Here is a 17626-nt window from a genome sequence, read left to right as displayed (position 1 = left end):
GTGTGACTGCTCTAGCTTGGGGGTTGGCTTCTGGCCTGCCTTTCCATGCTGTCTCATGTTCCATCCTCTTCTGTGTTCTGTCCTGCCACCCCCCCCGCCCATTATGCACAGACCCCTACACTTTCTTTTTCCTCCCAGTGTCTTTCTCTGCCCTTTGTTCTTACCTTTCTAGGAGAGGACACTTTGATTTTTAGTCTTACTTGAGGCAGAATCCAAAGAAACCCTGTGGCTTGGTGCCTCATACGTCTCGTATTCCTCAAACTCGGCCTGAGGTTTAGTGGGGTCAGTTTTAGTCCAGCCATCTTACAGGGGGAAGCTGGTCTTCCCACAAATGCGTGGGCATGACAGACAGTGTTTGACAGTGATGGAGGCTCACAGGCAGAGAACACCGGATCAGACGTTAATAGGATTCAGCAAGCCAGTGAGGGTCAGAGGCCCCACAAAGAGGTGCTGGGAAAATGGTGGGAAGTTTTACAGTTTTTGAGGCGAAGGGAGGTTGCAACAGTGGCTTTCTAAGTCTGACAATGTCCACTGGCCAGGGGGCCTCCTGGGATTTCCCCAGCTTTCTAGAACTAGTCCATGCCTACAGGACAGAGTGCTTTACAGGAGAAGCAAACCAGAATGAGCCCTAACTATTAAGCGTCTGCCCACTCAAAGACAGAATTGAGGCTTCAAATCAAACGTGTATGCATTTAATAACACGAGTTGAACAGGGAAAACCAGTCGCTTAGTGGTGAAGAATACTGTCTTTGGAGCCAGATTGCTGGGATTTGATTCCAAGCTCTGAAAACCCACATTGGATGGACTATCGAACCGCTGGGAGGCCTTGCTTTCTTGTTTTTAAAATGGGATAACAGATTTGAGAAGGAAATAGGATAAAATATCTAAGAGTGTGGAACAGTGCTTGGCACAGAACAAGCTCTCCGCAAATTTTAGCTATTTTTATCTGAAAGAGAAGCACCCAAAGCTGCTCCTTCTCTTCTCATCTGGACTTTAGGGGAAAGGACTAGCAAAGACCCCTGAAATACCCTAAAACATCCTCTGAAACACACTGTAGGCCTTCATTATTACTACTAAGACCTCCGGATCTGTTCTTGCAAAGCGAATGTTAACCCTGGCTGTCCAGATGTTACTTTACCTCGATGATGCAAATCTGTGCCTCATGCACCAAGACAGGCGGTTTGCTCCCAGGTCCTCCTCTTTAGGAACATCGTCAAAGGCCACGCCCACCGTGTAGTCGGCCCGCTCGTCCACCTCCACCTCCCAGTAGTGGCGCCCTCGGACTGGAATTAGATTCCCCATGATGGCAACACACCTGGGTTTAGAAAGGAGCACATGTGATCTGGGGCGGCCCCGGCCTGGCCGTGCTGGGCAGTGACGCCAGCTGTTGGGGCCGGCCAGCAGGTGGTCTGCACACGTGGAGGGCGGTGTTCTGAACGCCTCCCGTGTGAAGCGACAGTCCACAGGCAGAAGACGGGGACTCAAGTCCCAAGAAGAGCGAAGAGCAGATTCCTCACAGATGATCAGAATCCACCTCCAAGATGCCCCCAGGAACAATTACACTTAAAAAGGTCAGAGTTACGTTTTGTTTTATAACAAGGCAGCATTCTCCAGAGAAAGGTTCTTGTTGGAGATCTGGCCACACGAGTATCTCCAAAACGAAACTCTAAGTGGCTCCCCAAATCCCTAGGCAGATTTGTTTAGCTGTCGTTAACGCATGATTTCTACTCTCAAACCAAGTTCTTAATTAATTAATTAATTAATTAACCTATGAAAAGGCAGACAGCCACCTGCAGGGGCTCATTTGGCTGTGTCCAGAGTCCTGGAAGCTTGACGGCCGTAAATTCTCCCGCAAACGGACCCTGAGAGCTTGTTCGGAGGTTCTGGCAGGGGAGCGCAGCTACTCCTATACCCTTGACCGAAGAACAGTCCTCCTCTACCCGGGAAGGTCGTCCTCTTGGACCCCGCATGCAGCTTTGGGAGGGAGACGCATGGAGCACCAAGGGTAGGAGGGGGTCCCTGACCAGCCAGCCAGATCAGCCGCATCAACCCTGGTGATCCACGGGTGACAGCTGTCACAGCCAGATCGCCCTCACATCCTCAAACCCCCAGTTCTGAAGGCCACTCGAAGCTCTGGGAAGGACACTGCACATGAACTCAAATCTTCTCTGTAAAATGAAGCCGTCTCTACTCCAAGCTCCAGACCCACACCTCCAGCCACCTACGGTCTCATTCAGAACGTCCCCGACAGAACTCAGACCTTCCTACCCCTCCCGCTGGCCAGGCTGTGGGTTTTCCTTGTGGTGGGGTGGGGTAGTTACCCCTCATGTCTTCTCCCTTCTGGGAAACAGACTCACCATCCACCTAGTAACCTAAGGCAGCAAACTAAGACAGAAAAATAATGCAGTGGTTACAAGCTCAGTTTCTAGTTGAACTCTGACACCAACCCTTCCTTACCAGCAGTGTGCATTGGGCAAATTCCCTTACTTCTCTGTGCCTCAATTTTCTCATCTATTGAACTGGACTGATAATGGTTTGGACCTCACAGGCTGTTGTGATGATTCAGAGAGACCATCCACGTAAAGCACTTGGAACGTGTCCAGTACCTATCAGCGCTCCATAGATTACGGCCCCTGACCCATCCCTCCCCTGCCTGCCCCTAAGCCAGCTGGCCACTCTCCTTGCCGGTGGTGTTACGGGCTAAGGATCTGCTGAGTCCATCTCCTCTCCTCTCATCCTCTCATCTCCTCTCATTCGCCCTCCAACTGCTGATTATGTCAGGGGGCCTCCACAGCCTCCTCTCTGTCCCCCCCACCCCCAGGCCTCTCCCCCACTTCCCCAGCTCACACTGTGATCCTTTTGAAATACGAATCTGATCCTGTCCCTTCCCCTACTTTAATTCTCCGTGACCAGAAGGGTATGGTCCAAACCTGTTTTGCGCTAGAACGCGTCCATCTTTCCCGCCTCATCTTATCCTCCCCTTATGGACTCTGCACCCGTGACGTGCCCAACCGCTCGTACTTCTCCGAACAAACGGCCTGGCCTCTCTGCTTCTGGTGTGTAAGGTTCTGAATCTCCCTTGTTGGCCTGCAGGACTCCCGTTCATCCTTCCAGCCCTTCCCCCTGCAGGAAGCCTTCCTCCTTGGGGCTCCCACAATGCCTTGCCCATACTCTCACCTTATCTCTCATAGGTGTGCCCCTAACACCTACGCCTCCCCACTTGCCTGTGTGAGTCAGGTGGGCAGGGACAGTACCTTCATCTCTACCCCAAGCACCCAGCACGGTGTTAGAGGGCACCAGAAAGACTGGTAACAGGATACTGCGCTGGGACTAACTCAGCTTGGCGGAATCCCAAAAGGCCGCAAACAGAACCAGATGGGGAGCTCTCCCATATTTCCAGGGGAGGCGCTAGATCACCGGCGCAGGCCCCAGTGGCCAAAACCCGTTTTGCAGCTTTCAGTGGACCGTCCAAGGGCTGGAGTGGGGGATGCTTGAGCCTGGGGAGCTTTCCTGGGGCTCACACGCCAGGGGAGGGAGCAGAGGTGTGGTCAGAGGCGGGTGTTTTCAGGGGACCGGGTGCGGATGGAACCTACTACAGGAAAGCTGTCCCCGTGTTCTTGAAAGCGTCCTGTCCCAGAGAGGGGCCACCACGGGGTGGCCACAAGCCGGGAGCTGTCCGACAGAGGCACACGCTTCACCCTGGTACCAGCCAGGTACCGAAAGGGTGGAAAACAGGACAACAAGCCCAAAATGGCTAAGCCCCCATCCTGCTGAGCCCCATGTCCCCAAACTGGGACAAGTCATCAGGTCAGTGCTCTCAGATCTGGAATCTTAGCCAGTCAACCAGTCATCGTCTGATGAGCACGAGTGAGGTGACGTGCCTGAGAGGCCTTGCTGTCCCCCGAAAGAATTTAACCCGCCACAACCGCCGGCTGCTCTGCCCACTGTAACGTCCTTGCTCCTGCTCACTCGGCCCACAGAAGTCTTTCATCCTGCACAGATCCTCGGCGCGCCTTTCTGCCCGCGGGACTGGACGCTGCCCAGTGCAGACAGCAGGGAGTAAAGCCAGTAAGATCTTCAAAATCTGCTTCGTTGAATTTTTTTTAAAAAAACACAGGTAAGACCTTTATCTCTTCCTAGCCTGCATGCCACCTGACCTTGGGCTGAATGGGCAGAGGCAGGTGGGTAAAGTCGCTTTCCACCGTACCTTGTGCACACCAACACGCGCACACACACTAACACACTAGCACGCACAGCAGATAGGCCAGCAGGGAGCCGGCATCAGAGGAGGAGCCAGCCCCGGCAGAGTCGGGGCCCCGGGCACGGAGGCTGCATACCGTGTGCGGCAGTAGCCCTTGGGGCCCCCGTAGGAGAGCCCCTTTTCCTTCTTGGAAGATCCTCCCGACTCTAAATCCAACCCACCATGACCTCGTCTCTTCCCATGGCCGAGAAGCTGACAGCCACGTTTCACGTGAATTCCTGGAAATGGAATTTGCTCTTGAACGTGACCTGTGTTCTTTCTCTCCCACTGCTTTGACTTTCCTGTTTCAGTAGTGTGTATTTGCCCTGAGTTCAAGTGTCCTCTAAGTATGTGGAAAGAAGTAAGGCATAAAGAAATGGTTGCAACAGGTCTGGAAACAGCTATAGAGCTAGAAAGACGGTGCCCGTCTTTGGGGGACCGGCCCCCGCTCCCAGGTCAGGCATTCGCAAAATCCCCGTCTTCCCCACCGACCCTGGTTCAGCCTCCATCGTGGGTTTCCATCAGGAGTTTTAAAACAATGTTTCATGATGTAGGAGAGGGACCTCGGGGCCCAGCCCTGGGACCTATGTCCTCGTTTCTGCTCTCCCATCGTCTGCCAGTGTGACTCTTGGCTGGCTTCATGGTCGACTCCTCCCGCCCAGAACCCAACCTCTGTGGCCACGTGTGTCTTCCACCCACACCAGCTGGACCCTTTCCCTCCCCCTCCAGGCTCCCCTCCCCACCAGACCCCCCCCAGCCCTCATTCATCTCAGTGACTGCTACCCCTCAAGACGGCACCTGTCATCACCCACTTGCACCTGAAAAATAGCAAGTATGAGGGAGGTTCACAGAACATTCCAGTGAGAGGCTGATGAGAAGTACCTGCTAAACCGGGTGTTGCCAGGCAGCGGCTCCTTCGGGGGGGTTTTCCTTTCGCTTCGCTGGACCGTAAACCCGTCGTTAGCCACGGTCAGCCAGGGATGGCAGGTGTGCTGGTTCAGGGGAAAGCGGCTGCCTGCGAAGGTACCAGAGCCCGTCACTGCTGCCACCTCCTCTTGCAGCCCGAGCCTCACGGGGTGCCTCCCTCCTGTTACCCCGCACCGGGCTCCCTGTGCCCAGTCCCCAGCAGCGGTTTGCAAGTCTTTGATGCTTCAGGCCTCACCAATCACCCTTAGAAACTGGTGCTGTGGGGCACCTGGGTGGCTCAGTGGGTTAAGCCTCTGCCTTCAGCTCAGGTCATGATCTCAGGGTCCTGGGATCGAGCCCCGCATCAGGGGGTGGGGGGGGGGGGTCTCTGCTCAGCGGGGAGCCTGCTTCCCCCCCTCTCTCTGCCTGTCTCTCTGCCTACTTGTGATCTCTGCCTGTCAAATAAATAAATAAAATCTTAAAAAAAAAAAGAGAAAGAAACTGGTGCTATTATTCTCCCTTGTAGAGGAGAATGCTGAGGCACGGGTGGTTAAAATGATCAACTGGCAAATGACAGATCTCCAGTTCGAACCCCTAAGCCCCTCCGATTCCAGAGGCTTGGCTCTGAACCAGGAGGCGGCAAACACCGTGTGCAGGTGGGAACCTCTTCCCACCGGCCGGGGAAACAGGAACTAGGGAGATTGTTACTGATGTGTCTGACACAGGGAAGTGAAATTCAACATTCCGGTTAGGGCTGTTGGGGAGAGGGAAGGAGATGACAGCCCTCCCCAAATCATGGTTAAAACAAAAATCTCATCACAGAGTGGTATGAATAGATTTAAGAACAAATTATTTAGTAAAAAAAATGCATCGAGGGCGCCTGGGTGGCTCAGTGGGTTAAGCTGCTGCCTTCGGCTCAGGTCATGATCTCAGGGTCCTGGGATCGAGTCCCGCATCGGGCTCTCTGCTCAGCAAGAAGCCTGCTTCCTTCTCTCTCTCTCTCTCTGCCTGCCTCTCCGTCTACTTGTGATCTCTCTCTGTCAAATAAATAAATAAAATCTTTAAAAAAAAAATGCATCGTTTGAGAGCACTGTAACTCATTGTCCACTCCTGTGTCTTAACCAAGTTCTGTTCTTCTCCCCGAGTTCCTGTCAAGTCACTTCTCTTCATCTCAAACCTGGGTTCAGGCATTACCATCTCAGCTCAGGACCTTGAGATCAAGATCTGAGCTGAGATCGAGAGTCAGAGCTTAACCGACTGAGCCACCCAGAGGCCCCATTCATAAATACACTCGTAAAAACTGTACAAACTAATTCAGAGATGACTGAATAATCGGGGGCTCGCTGTCCCTTTTGCTCTGTTCCCTTTCATTGAAATAGCCAGACTCTGACATTTCAAAAACACTGGGTCGGCACAGCAAAGGAGGAGGACCAGCCAGGTTAAGGCAGGCCCATGGCCTACCGAAGAGAAAAACCTGAGTCCTAATCCCAGCATGAGCCCGCACCAGCTCTGGGGACTTCGGTGGCCCCTCGGCTGGTTTTTCTCCATCTGTGTGGAAGCAACACAGGGAATTAATCACACAGCTCTCCTCCTGGCGTTGGAAAGGAGGACGGAATGACACAATGTCCCTCGGGGAACGGCCCCAGTCAGAGCCCGGGCTCGGGCGCCCAGCTTCTCCTGGGAAGGCAGAGTTAGGGAGGGCTGCGAGCGATGTCTCTGCTCGCTTGAGATCTGGCCTTGTAGGACAGGAGGGTGGCAAGCGCACAGGACAGGGGGCTGGGCTTGGGGGCATGGCACCCCCTGCGGCCAGACAGGGCCTAGGGAGAGACTGAGCGGCCAGGGCCAAGCTGGGCCTGTGGGTGGCTGGGAGACTCTTGGGCAGACAGCAGAACAGGAGACAGGCCACGGCCTACAGCTCCTGCTGGGAATAATGATGCCCTTCCAAGGGTGGCGCGTGGCTTATGTGAGCAATGAGGTGTCTGGCCACTGCAGTCCAGGGCGACAAGCCTCTAGCCCACCTGAGGGTATGGAGAAAACGCCTGAGCCGTCCCGTTTGCTCTGCCACCAGACTGCTCTGTGACTCGGGCCTCCAGTCCCCTGTCTACAAAATGGGACCCCAGGGCCTTGATGTCTCCAGCCCCTTCCTGGCCTGGCCTGCCGTATTTTCCAGCAAAGTCACGCAGCTCTCCTCTGCCACAGGGTGGCTCCCTTAAGTCCCTGAGGGCAGGTGGCCTGGGCGCGTACCTGTGGTGTGGACTGTCACGGGGTCACTCCTGGCACTGGGGCCCCCCACGTTGAGGGCTCGCACCGATATCGTGTAGCTCTGCCTGGGCTGCAGCTGTACCAGGGACTCGCAGGCTGGGATGCCCACCACCGACCTGGGCAGAGAGGCAGAGCCACGGTTACCACGCGTTGGGGCCAGCCAGCCAGGTGCCAGCGCCAGACCTCCGCTTTGAAGCTGGGAATTTAAACCCAGCCTCGCACCCCCATCCTCCGACCACCAGCAGCACAGCCAAGAGCGTGTCCTCCCCACAGTCCACTTTCCTCGCTCCCTTGTGACTCCCGGTGTGTGCGGCCCTCTTCCCTCCAGGTTCCCCACCACGGGGGCCCGGGCACCTAGCCCCACGCCTGGCATCTACTGTCAGTGGAGGCAGGCGTGAGGTGGGATGCCATGGGGCCCCCGCTGTCTGCCGGGGGCTGAGGACCACCTACCTGAGCCCAGCCCCGGGCCCCCAGAAGGCCTCCATCTGTGTTGGTGACAAACAGAAGCCCCCAGCCAATTTATTAAATTCTACCAGACACGAATATGAGCCCATAACAGCCGCTGTCTAGTCCTGTAACTGCTAACCCCGCTTCAGTCTAGGGGAAAAGGGAAACCTTCGGGGTGATGCCCATTTCCCAATATGACGCCCTCACCCAACTGGGCCTGACTGTCCGGTCATGGAAGGCTGCGGCCACGGGCCAGAGGGGCACCTTCCTACTTCGTTCAATAAACATGAACCAATTGGGGCGTCTGGGTGGCTCAGTGGGTTATACCTCTGTCTTCGGCTCAGGTCATGATCTCAGGGTCCTGGGATCAAGCCCCGCATCGGGGGGTGGGGGTGGGGTCTCTGCTCAGTGGGGAGCCTGCTTCCCCCTCTCTATCTGCCTGCCTCTCTGCCTACTTGTGATCCCTCTCTCTGTCAAATAAATAAATAAAATCTTAAAAACCAAACAAAAAAACAAACAAAAAAAACATTAAACCAAGCACCTTAGCTTCCGGGTGCCATAGACGGAGGCTCTGGGGAAAACTCACATATTCCCTGGCCTCACAGAGCTCACAGTCAGGCTGGGCAGAGGCACTCCTCAGGCCACCACGGGAGGCAATGGAAGGCGGTAACCATGACGTGATGATGGCGTATGACGGAGTGCCTGATGCCGCAGAGGGGACACCAGAGCTGAGCTCCAAAGAATGACTTGGAAGCCACTGGATGAAACGGGGACGGGAGTCTCCATAGAAGAGCCACGTGGCAGGACGGAGCCCAGAAGCAGGAGAGCTAGAATACGACCAGGGGGTTGGAGCCACACAGGGAAGAGAAGCTGGTGTGGGATGAGCTCACAAGAAAGGGCTCGTCTGTGAGGGAATGCTGTCTTTTCTTCAAGATGACTGGTCTGTACTGGGAGAGCGGGGACTACCCCACATCCCCCAGATCACCGACACCCCCTCGTCTGGGCTGGTGCAAGGTGCCAGGGGCTCCTAACATATCAGCACAAACTGCAAAGGAAATTGGGATCATTCTGGTGGCCAGAGCCACAGGCTGCGCACTCTTGGGATCTGCAGGCCTCTGGGGCAGCTGACCCCAGCCCTCGCCCACCTGTGGACCTGCTCAGCTCTGAGGACCTGGGGTGGACGTGAGCCTCCCACAGTTTCCCACGACGGGCACAGAGGTCTCTGTGTGAGCAACTCTAACGTCTATTGTTTTGGCTCAAGATGCCCTCCGGCCCCTTAAATTCCAGGTGGGGGTGGCTTTACGTTCCTCTTTACGTTCCGCATTTGTTAGTTTTCTTGTTTTCTATTTGCTCCCCCTGATGGTCAGCGCCGCAGGGCAGGGATTTGTCTGTCTAGTCTCCTAGAGCCCAGGCACCGGACCTGGCACCACCGAGGCCCACAGCGCATGCTGAGTGAATGAAAGGTAAAACGTCACTGGGCTGAGAAAGCCAACCTGAGGTTTAAAGCATTTATTCACGTGTCATGCACCTTCAATAGTACCATTCCAGCAACTTCTTTTTATTTTTGTTTTGTTTTTATGATTTTATTTATTTATTTGAGAGAGAAAGAGCATGAGCAGGGGTGGGAGGGGCAAGGCAGAAGCAGGCTCCCCGATGAAAATGGAGCCCTATGTGGGGCTTGATTCCAGGACCCTGAGATCATGAACTGAGCTGAAGGCAGACACTTAACCGACTGAGCCACCCAGGCGCCCCTATGTTCCAGCAACTTCTCATGAAAACGAAGCAGCCCCAGATTAAGGTTCCCCTGTGTCCCAAACTGACCTTCCCTCCGACCCCATGCACTTCCTGGGCTGTGTCACCGTGTCAGGCGTCAAGGCCTCTTGTGACCAGCAAAGGCCCCCCGGGACTCACTCGGTTACGCCCGAGGCTTCAGGTGTTTCCACCTGGGTCAGCTCCACCGTGTATGAGTCCACGGGATTCAGGTTTCCAGACTCCCAGCAGATGAGTGCGGCCTCTTCGCAGCTCTGTATCTCTTTACTTTTTATGATGGGAGGGGAAGGCGCTGGGTGCAGGACAAAGGGAGAGAGGAACAGCCGTTCTGCTCACTCGCAGCCAGTGGGCCCAGAGCCCGGCCAGACAGCACGAGCACGGTCCTGGCATAAAAGAGATTTCCCCAGCCTCCCCGCCTCCCGAACCCCCTACCTCCCTGATGCTTCACCTCCCCACTGAATTCATGTGTTGAAACCTATTCCCCAAAGTGATGGTCTGTGGGGTCCCTGGGAGATGAGGAGGAGGAGGACACCTCTTATAAAAGAGAACCCAAAGAGCTCCGTGGCCCCTTTCTGCTGTGTGAGGACACAGCCGGGACTGAGCCTACCGTCTCTGAACCAGGAAGGCTTCTCAGCAGACGCTGAATATACTGGCTCCGTGATCGCGGACCCTCCAGCCTCCAGAGCCTGGAGCAGTAATGTCTGTCGTGTATGAGCCCCTTGGTCCATGCTGTTCTGTTGTGGCCACCCAGACGGACCGAGACGCGGGGCATCCCTTTCCCACATTCCAGGAGCAGAAGGAGATTGGAAGGTTCTATGCCACTGTGATTGCTTTTTGATATTTTGAGACCAACTCTGAGCAAACGTCCCTTCCTCACTAGGAATACAGATTCCGTGTATTCAGTGAAAGAAAAACACACAGGTATCCTGCCCTGCCAAACGAGGTCGAGGGTCCTGCCACGGCTAGAAAGCTGGGACTCCTGCGTCCCCTGGGGTCAAGGTCCTGCTCCAGGCACAAGTGGGCCCCGTTACCTGTCATGTACACTGCACGCTCACTGCTGGGGCTGGAGCCGGCCCTGTTCTGAGCTGTGACCCAAAATTCATACTGGGTGTTTGGTACAAGATTTGTCACTGAGCAGTACGTTTCCTTGACAGTCGTTGTAAACACTGAAAAGAAAAAAAAAAGACAAGAATTCAACTCTAAAATTGGCCAGGTCGCTCCAAGTTAGTTGCGCTGAATCGCCCTATAGTAGATTACAGAATTGGCTCCCAATTCCCCGCATCCCTGTATGTGCACTCTTCCGCAGTGTGGTTCGGTTTCCCCTGCCGGCTCTTGACAGGCTCAGCCATGGGACTTGCTGCAGCCAACGGGACAGCAGCCAGCAGGATGCTGGGAGAGGCTCCAGAAACGCCAGAGCACAGGGGCTTGTCTTCTTGCTGCTGGGGACACGTCCATTTCCACGTGAACAAGCCCGAGCCAGCCTCCTGCATGATGAGACCGGGTGCCATCCAAGTTACCCCCTCCATCCTAGCTGCGTCCCCAGATCTGTAAGGGAGGCCATCCCAGACCATCTGGCCCTACCCAAGCTGGCCCAGACCAGAAGAATATCCAGCCAACTCACAGAATTACAAGAAATAATAAATGTTTGTCATTTTAAGCAACAGGTTGTATATATATGAATGGAGTAGGGTGGGATAGGGTATTGGTACACAGCGAAAGCTAACTGATACAGAAAGCTAACTGATACACCTCCAATCCTCCCGGGACTGGGAAGGCAGTGATAATGCATGACACCACCCACTGATATCAGTTCATTACAAAGCAGTCTGTTTACAAGATCCTCAGAGATTGCCTGGAGCGGCCCCGCACACTGGCTTCCTCCGTGCATCTGCCGTGAGTACCATTACGGAGGATTCATGACAAGAGCTGGGCTTAAACCAGGTCTGGCTTCTTGGTCCCTGATCCCTCCTAAAGTCTCCCTCTTTCCCTGCTCGCCCTCTCTTTAGTCTTTACTCAGACCACCCTCAGCTCCCCTTAGCCTCACCTCCCTCAGCATCACTTAAACTCCCTTTTCTTAAGAATTCCCCTTCCTGGTATGATGCTAACTGAAGTCAGTCAGAGAAAGACAATTATCATATGATCTCACTCATAAGTGGAATTTAAGAAACAGAGGATCATTGGGGAAAAGAGGGAAAAATTAAACAAGGTGAAATCAGAGAGGCAGACAGACCATAGGAGATTCTGAACTCTAGGAAACACACTGAGGGTTGCGGGAGGGGACGGGGGTGGGGGGATAGGGTAGCCGGGTGATGGGCATTGAGGGCACACATGATCAAACACTGAACTCTGCCTCTGGAACTAATACATTCTACATTAATTTATATTAACATATAATATATATAATACACTCTATGAATTTAAATTAAAAAAAAAATTCCCCTTCCTTCCTGGTCCCTGGGCAGAAAAACTGTCCTTGCTTTTGGCACCTAGAACCCTCTACCTGTCTGGCCGGTACAGAACTCTGTGTGGGGAGCCTGCATACTTGATTGTTATCCTCGTTCTGCGATCACCCAATGTGTCCCCTCAGACAGCTCGTCTCTCCTGGGGTCTCAGTCTCCACATCCATAAACTGGAAGTCCCCAAGGCCCTCTCCCCCAACCTCGCTCTGCCTCCATGCACATAGGATAGGCCCTGCCAGGCTAGCCGTGGTCCCCTGATTCCCCCAAGGGCTCAGCTGGGGCTCCTCTAATGTCTGACCCTCTCTTCTCAAAGGTAAATGGTTTATCTGTTACATGGGGCAGGGGGCGGCAGCTACCCCAGGCTTAGCACCACACCAGCCAGCTGCGTTTCCCTGGGAAGAGGGTGGGCTGCCCACAGAGGAGGCGAGGGTCTGTTCCCAGGAGACTGCTCAGTCTGAGAACGCAGGTCTGAGCCCCAGTGGCCCCCCTCACCCCTCACAGGGGTCTGGGGGATACCCTTCTGGTCTCTACCAACACAAGGCTGCTCTGAGAAGAGCCAGCCTACCCTCCCCTCACATGCTCACATGGGGCCCATCAGAACCCCGACAGCCCAGCTGGGCCTCCTCCGGGGGAGGGCGTTCCCACCTTCCTGCACACAGTGCAGCCCAGGGGTCCACATTCCAGACGCCCTAGCCTGGCCTTGTGACTCGCCCCAGCCAACCTGCCTTTCTGGCCCTTTCTGGCCCTTTCTGCCATGCTCCCCGCCTGCATCCCGTTCTCTGGGTAGCCCCTAGATCACGACAGCCCCCATCAGCTGGATGTATAGACCGCTCCCACCTCCACCCTCTGACTGCTTGTAAGGCAGGGCCTGGCCTCTGAGCGCCCTCAGCCGTTGCAGAGCACGGGCCTCACCTGCTTGGTCCTTCCCGGGCGCGCTGTCCTGCACTGGCCGGTAGGACAGCTGATAGCTCTCCACAGTGTCGTCAGAGTATAAGCTCCAGCACACTCGGACAGAGGACCCCGTGGCAGAGTTGGGGGCCTGTGGGTTTATCACTGGAGCAGAAGGAGCTAGACAAGGACAAAGGAGAGAAACACACAAGTGAGGAGCCTTACGCAGAGGTGGGAGGGGAACGCCCCCCCCCCAAGGGACTACTGGTCCCCGGACTGATCTTCAGGCTTTGGAAGCGGATGCAGCAGCCCAGTCTGGACAAGGTCGGGAAGGCTGAATGTCCCAACCTTGAACTTGCGAGCAACAACAGCATGTCCACTCCTGCTCTGACAGAGCCACACAAGCGTGGGGCGGAGGGGCCTGTGACAGGCACTCGGGCTGGGGTGCGGTTTGCCAGACCTGCCCTAGGCATGGGTCCTTGACCCCTTCCACGCCATCCAAAGAAGCAAGACAGCCAGGACCACAGGGGTGTGGCTGCAGCCCAAAGTGAGCCATGGAGAGAGAGAATCCCTTCAACAGGGAAGCTCTGCTTTCTCTGGGGATGGGTCCAGCGGCCACATATTTGTTAGAGCGAGAGAAGACTGGGCTGGGTGCCGCTGTGCTTTGGAGAACCATCGTCTTTAGTCTACTGAGTCAATTTGTTCATTTTCTGTAGGTTAGTACTTGAGCCTCCCTACTCCCCAGACTCACACACCACTAGGAAACACTCCTGGTTTTAACTCCATCATTCTTCTCCCACGGCAGCACCTCCCTCCAACCCAGGCTTGGCACAACAACATTCACTTCCGATGGTGACATTGCTCTGTCCAGGTAAGAGCACAACCAAACACCAAGGAATTTACCCAGCCACAGATCAGCCTTTCCTCTCTGGTCAGGGCCTGGAAGGTCCTAACATGACAAAGGAGGGAGGAAGAGAAAGAACCCGTGTCCCCAACGGACAAAGTCCAGGATGGACAGCAGGGTCCTTCTACATCCTGCCAGGAACAGCCCCAGAGCAAGTAGAGCAGGACCTGCAGTGAGAAGAGAGATGGCCCGGGGGTTGGGAACCCGCTCAGGAGACTGCAGATGTGGGCAGGAGGGGGACGGTCTGCACGGGACCTAGACTTAGGGGGGTGAGGTGTCCATGTGTTTCAAACACTGACTGGGGTGATTGTGCCTTTCCTTCCAAATGCTGGGGCCTGATGATTTGGGCAGCACCATCCCTAGAAGGGATCATCCAATGGACATCACAGCTCGGTGAAATCACCCCTTGAGCCATGAGTCTAAGGAGGGCCTCCAAGATTTATAATTAAGGATGTCCATTACAGTGTGGTTTCTAATGGGGAAAAAACCTAGAAACATCCCAGCATCCAATCTAGTTGAGGACTCAGTAAACAAATGAAGGTATATACCCATTAAAACGATATTATAGGGGAACTTATCGGTACAAGAAAATGTTAGTCATAATTGTTTTGCTTTAAAAAAGCAGGTTACAAAAGAGAATAATTAACTTCCTATTTCAAAAAAATCTATGTAAAGGAAAAACCCAAAATGATACATACAACATTTTTATAGCATAGTTGAGTGTTGGGGAGAAAGAGAAGGCAAGCAGTCAAAACAAAAAAGCTAAATTACAATATTATTCTTAGAAATAAGTAATTACAACAATATTCTTAAGAGCTATCTGGTACCATGTGATGTGCCCTACACATATTACCTCATGCAACCGTCACCAAAGCCCCAGGAGGCATTATGACGTCCATTTCCAGACAAGGAAACCAAGACTCAGAGAAGGTAGGTAAGTTGCCCAGAGACACACAGCCAGGAAGTGGCAGGCCTGGGATTCTCACCCACTCCATGGGATCCTAAAACTCATCTCCCAGCTACTGTGCTAGTTAAGTAAATAAAATCTGGGCTACTTACTTGGACTGACTCAGGCAGGCAAAATCTGGGCAGACTACAGAGTAAAAGTATCCCAACGCTGCCTGGGGCCTATGTTAGCTCCCTGGAAAGTGAGGCAGGCGCTTACCCTAGGGGAGGTCAGCCTCTGCTCTCCCCCTTACACGTCATGAAGACGTGAAATAAGAATGGAAGAATACTTGTTTCTAAATCTTGATTGTTTTTAGCCGTCAAAGGTCTAACTCAAAGCTCAGGGAGTGGAGCCCGCGGGAAGCGCACACAGGGAAGCACGCACCCGGGAGGGTGTGAAGGGAGCACATGAGCTGCTCCACGTCGGAGAAGTCCAGAGTCTGGTCTTCAAAGTCGGGCTGTGTAGCGATCTCCACGTCTGTGTCTGTATTCAGGAATTTCCCAAGTCTGTTGGAAGGAACGAGAACGAAGGGGCACACCCCTTAGGGAGTGTCCACTGTGCTGGGTCACCAGTGACGCACGAGAAGGGCCTCTTTGCTGAATTCTTACATTTTTTTTTTAATATATCATTTATTTATTTGACAGACAGAGATCACAATTAGGCAGAGAGGCAGGCAGAGAGAGAGAGGGGGAAGCAGGCTCCCTGCTGAGCAGAGAGCCCGATGTGGGGCTCAATCCCAGGACCCTGAGATCATGACCTGAGCTGAAAGCAGAGGCTTTAACCCACTGAGCCACCCAGGCACCCCACATCTTTGTTTTAACATGCAGCCGGCTGCCTTCTGCCATCTGCTTTGGCGACTGACCCGGGGGTCTCCAATGGGGCCTCCAGGAGGGATGGGTGGGACTGATGTGTGCATCTGAAGGGAGGCGGAGCCGCTCAGCTGCGGGGCACGTGCAGATGCTGACCTGGAAGCTTCCAGCCCCACATGCCACCCCAGGGCCCAAGGTGTGCAGACTCTGGGCTTTCTTCTCCATGGGGCCAAGCCTACTCAACCTGCTGTCCGTGGACAGGGCCCCGAGCATTCCTGCCTCCTGGAGATCATGGGGTTTGTGAGGGGCAAGGGCAGAATCTGAAACCAGGTCTGACCTTTGCCAGAACCTCTTCTCTTAACCCTTACGTTATCAAGCTTCACCGTCTATGTTGCTTTACAGACAGTGTCTCCTTTAATTCCCATAAAACTCTTCCTGCCTGCAGATAAGGAGGTGGGTCCTAGGCTGGCTGGACTCGCCCAGGGCCCTGGAGGGAGCAAGACGGGAACGCCTGTCTGACTCCACCACGTCACACTTCCTGTGGAGCGCAGTGTGGGCGCTAGCACAGCTGGGGGTGCTGGGAACACTGGTCCCTGCTTCCTCCTGGTGAAAGGAGGGGCTCAGGGAGGAGACCCGACCACGGGCTTGCTGGCCGGGCCTGGGCATCCCACTCCCTTCCAGCCCTGGGGTCCTGAGATTCACAGCTAGTGAATCCCCAAAGTCACTGCTATTTGACCTTGGGGCAGAAACTGGGACCATACACCCAAGGGGAACTGAGTCTATCTGGATAAGTAGAGGAGACAGGAACAGAACAAGAAAATACATTTCAGAACAAAAGTATTACCTGTCAGCCATGGCCACAGCGTCCTAAAAAGGAGGAGGAAAAGGAGAAATTATCCAACTGATTCTGAAAAGAAATTTCTTTTTCAAACTATATAATGACATAAACATTTTAAAACTCGGAAATGAGGAAAAAGAAAAGCAGCAGTCGTACCCCCCACTCCAAAGAGGCCACCCTGCCGAGGCCGTGCTCTGGCTCCGATGACCAGTGTTCCTGGGGAGGCTGTGTGAGCGCGGCACCCCCACCCCGGCCCCCCAGCCCCCCTTACAGATGCTCCCTTCTGCTCGGCCAGTTTCAGACGGACCAACAGTTCCCCGAGGGGATCTCCATTGCTAATGCAGCCAGGCCTCTGCTAATGGACGGCTCGGCTGCTTCTGCGGTTTCAGCGTCACAGAGAGCAGTGAGAACGCTGTCGCACGTGCCACGTCCTGCACGTTCGGGATTGTGTCTCTGAGACGCAGCGACATTGTAGGACCAGTGGATACCAGAGGTCTGCGTATCGGGGGCTCTCACGGAGCCTGCCAACTTGCTTTCCAGCTTCTGTCGCAGGTCCCTTGCCCCGAACAGGAGCACGAGGGGCAGCACCAGCAGGAAGTGCTGCTGGGCTTGGAGGGACCCTCACGGGGTCAGTGTGGAGGCGCATTTGGCATTTGGGAAGCTCCGGCGGCTGAAGGCCCCTTTCCCCGCCCCTCATCCCAGACACCACAACTGCCCCAGATTCCTGTGGGGTCATGTGAAGAAAGGGGACCCCACCTCTGACCGACATTAAAATTTCCACAGCCTGAGGGCATGGGGCCTTGAGGTCAGATTTAACTGGTTTCAAGGAAATAGAAAAGTTGATGTGTGTGTGTGTGTGTGTGTGTGTGTGTGTGTGTGTGTGTGTTTGCGTTTATAAAGACTTAAAATTGGTGCCCTTGTAACTGGAGAGCTGGAAGTGCCTTTTTAGCCTGGACAACCTCCTCCCCAGGGCACCAACACCTGAGCTGACGAGAAAAACTCTCCGAGGCTGACGTTGCCCAGCTCCCCGGCAAGGGGACGGGTCTTCAGGAGAGAGGAACTGAGGCTGGCGGAGGCCTTAGCCACTGTGGAGGGAAGGGTTCAGCCATGTTCGAGTCTGCTCAGCCTCTCACGGCTAAGCTGTGCAGGGACGTGGG

At 54.4% G+C, this 17626-nt stretch overlaps 1 protein-coding gene across 3 annotated transcripts in view; it reads right to left on the bottom strand.

Annotated features, from left to right (window-relative positions):
* The window catches only part of FSD2 (fibronectin type III and SPRY domain containing 2), a 47099-nt gene that overhangs the window by 3729 nt on the left and 25744 nt on the right, over positions 1–17626 (bottom strand). For all 3 annotated transcript variants that reach the window (XM_047738392.1, XM_047738394.1, XM_047738395.1), the window contains 8 exons: positions 16476–16498; positions 15207–15328; positions 12997–13152; positions 10657–10791; positions 9767–9917; positions 7391–7524; positions 5123–5255; positions 1139–1315 (listed from right to left, as the gene is read on the bottom strand). In XM_047738392.1, coding sequence (XP_047594348.1) covers positions 1139–1315; positions 5123–5255; positions 7391–7524; positions 9767–9917; positions 10657–10791; positions 12997–13152; positions 15207–15328; positions 16476–16498 — 1031 coding nt within the window. The remainder of the gene's footprint in view (positions 1–1138; positions 1316–5122; positions 5256–7390; positions 7525–9766; positions 9918–10656; positions 10792–12996; positions 13153–15206; positions 15329–16475; positions 16499–17626) is intronic.

The sequence above is a fragment of the Lutra lutra genome, chromosome 7 (genome assembly GCF_902655055.1).
Source record: "Lutra lutra chromosome 7, mLutLut1.2, whole genome shotgun sequence".
Lineage (NCBI taxonomy): Eukaryota > Metazoa > Chordata > Mammalia > Carnivora > Mustelidae > Lutra > Lutra lutra.
Note: the sequence above shows the minus strand (reverse complement) of the source record. Positions and strands in the feature narration are given on the sequence as shown.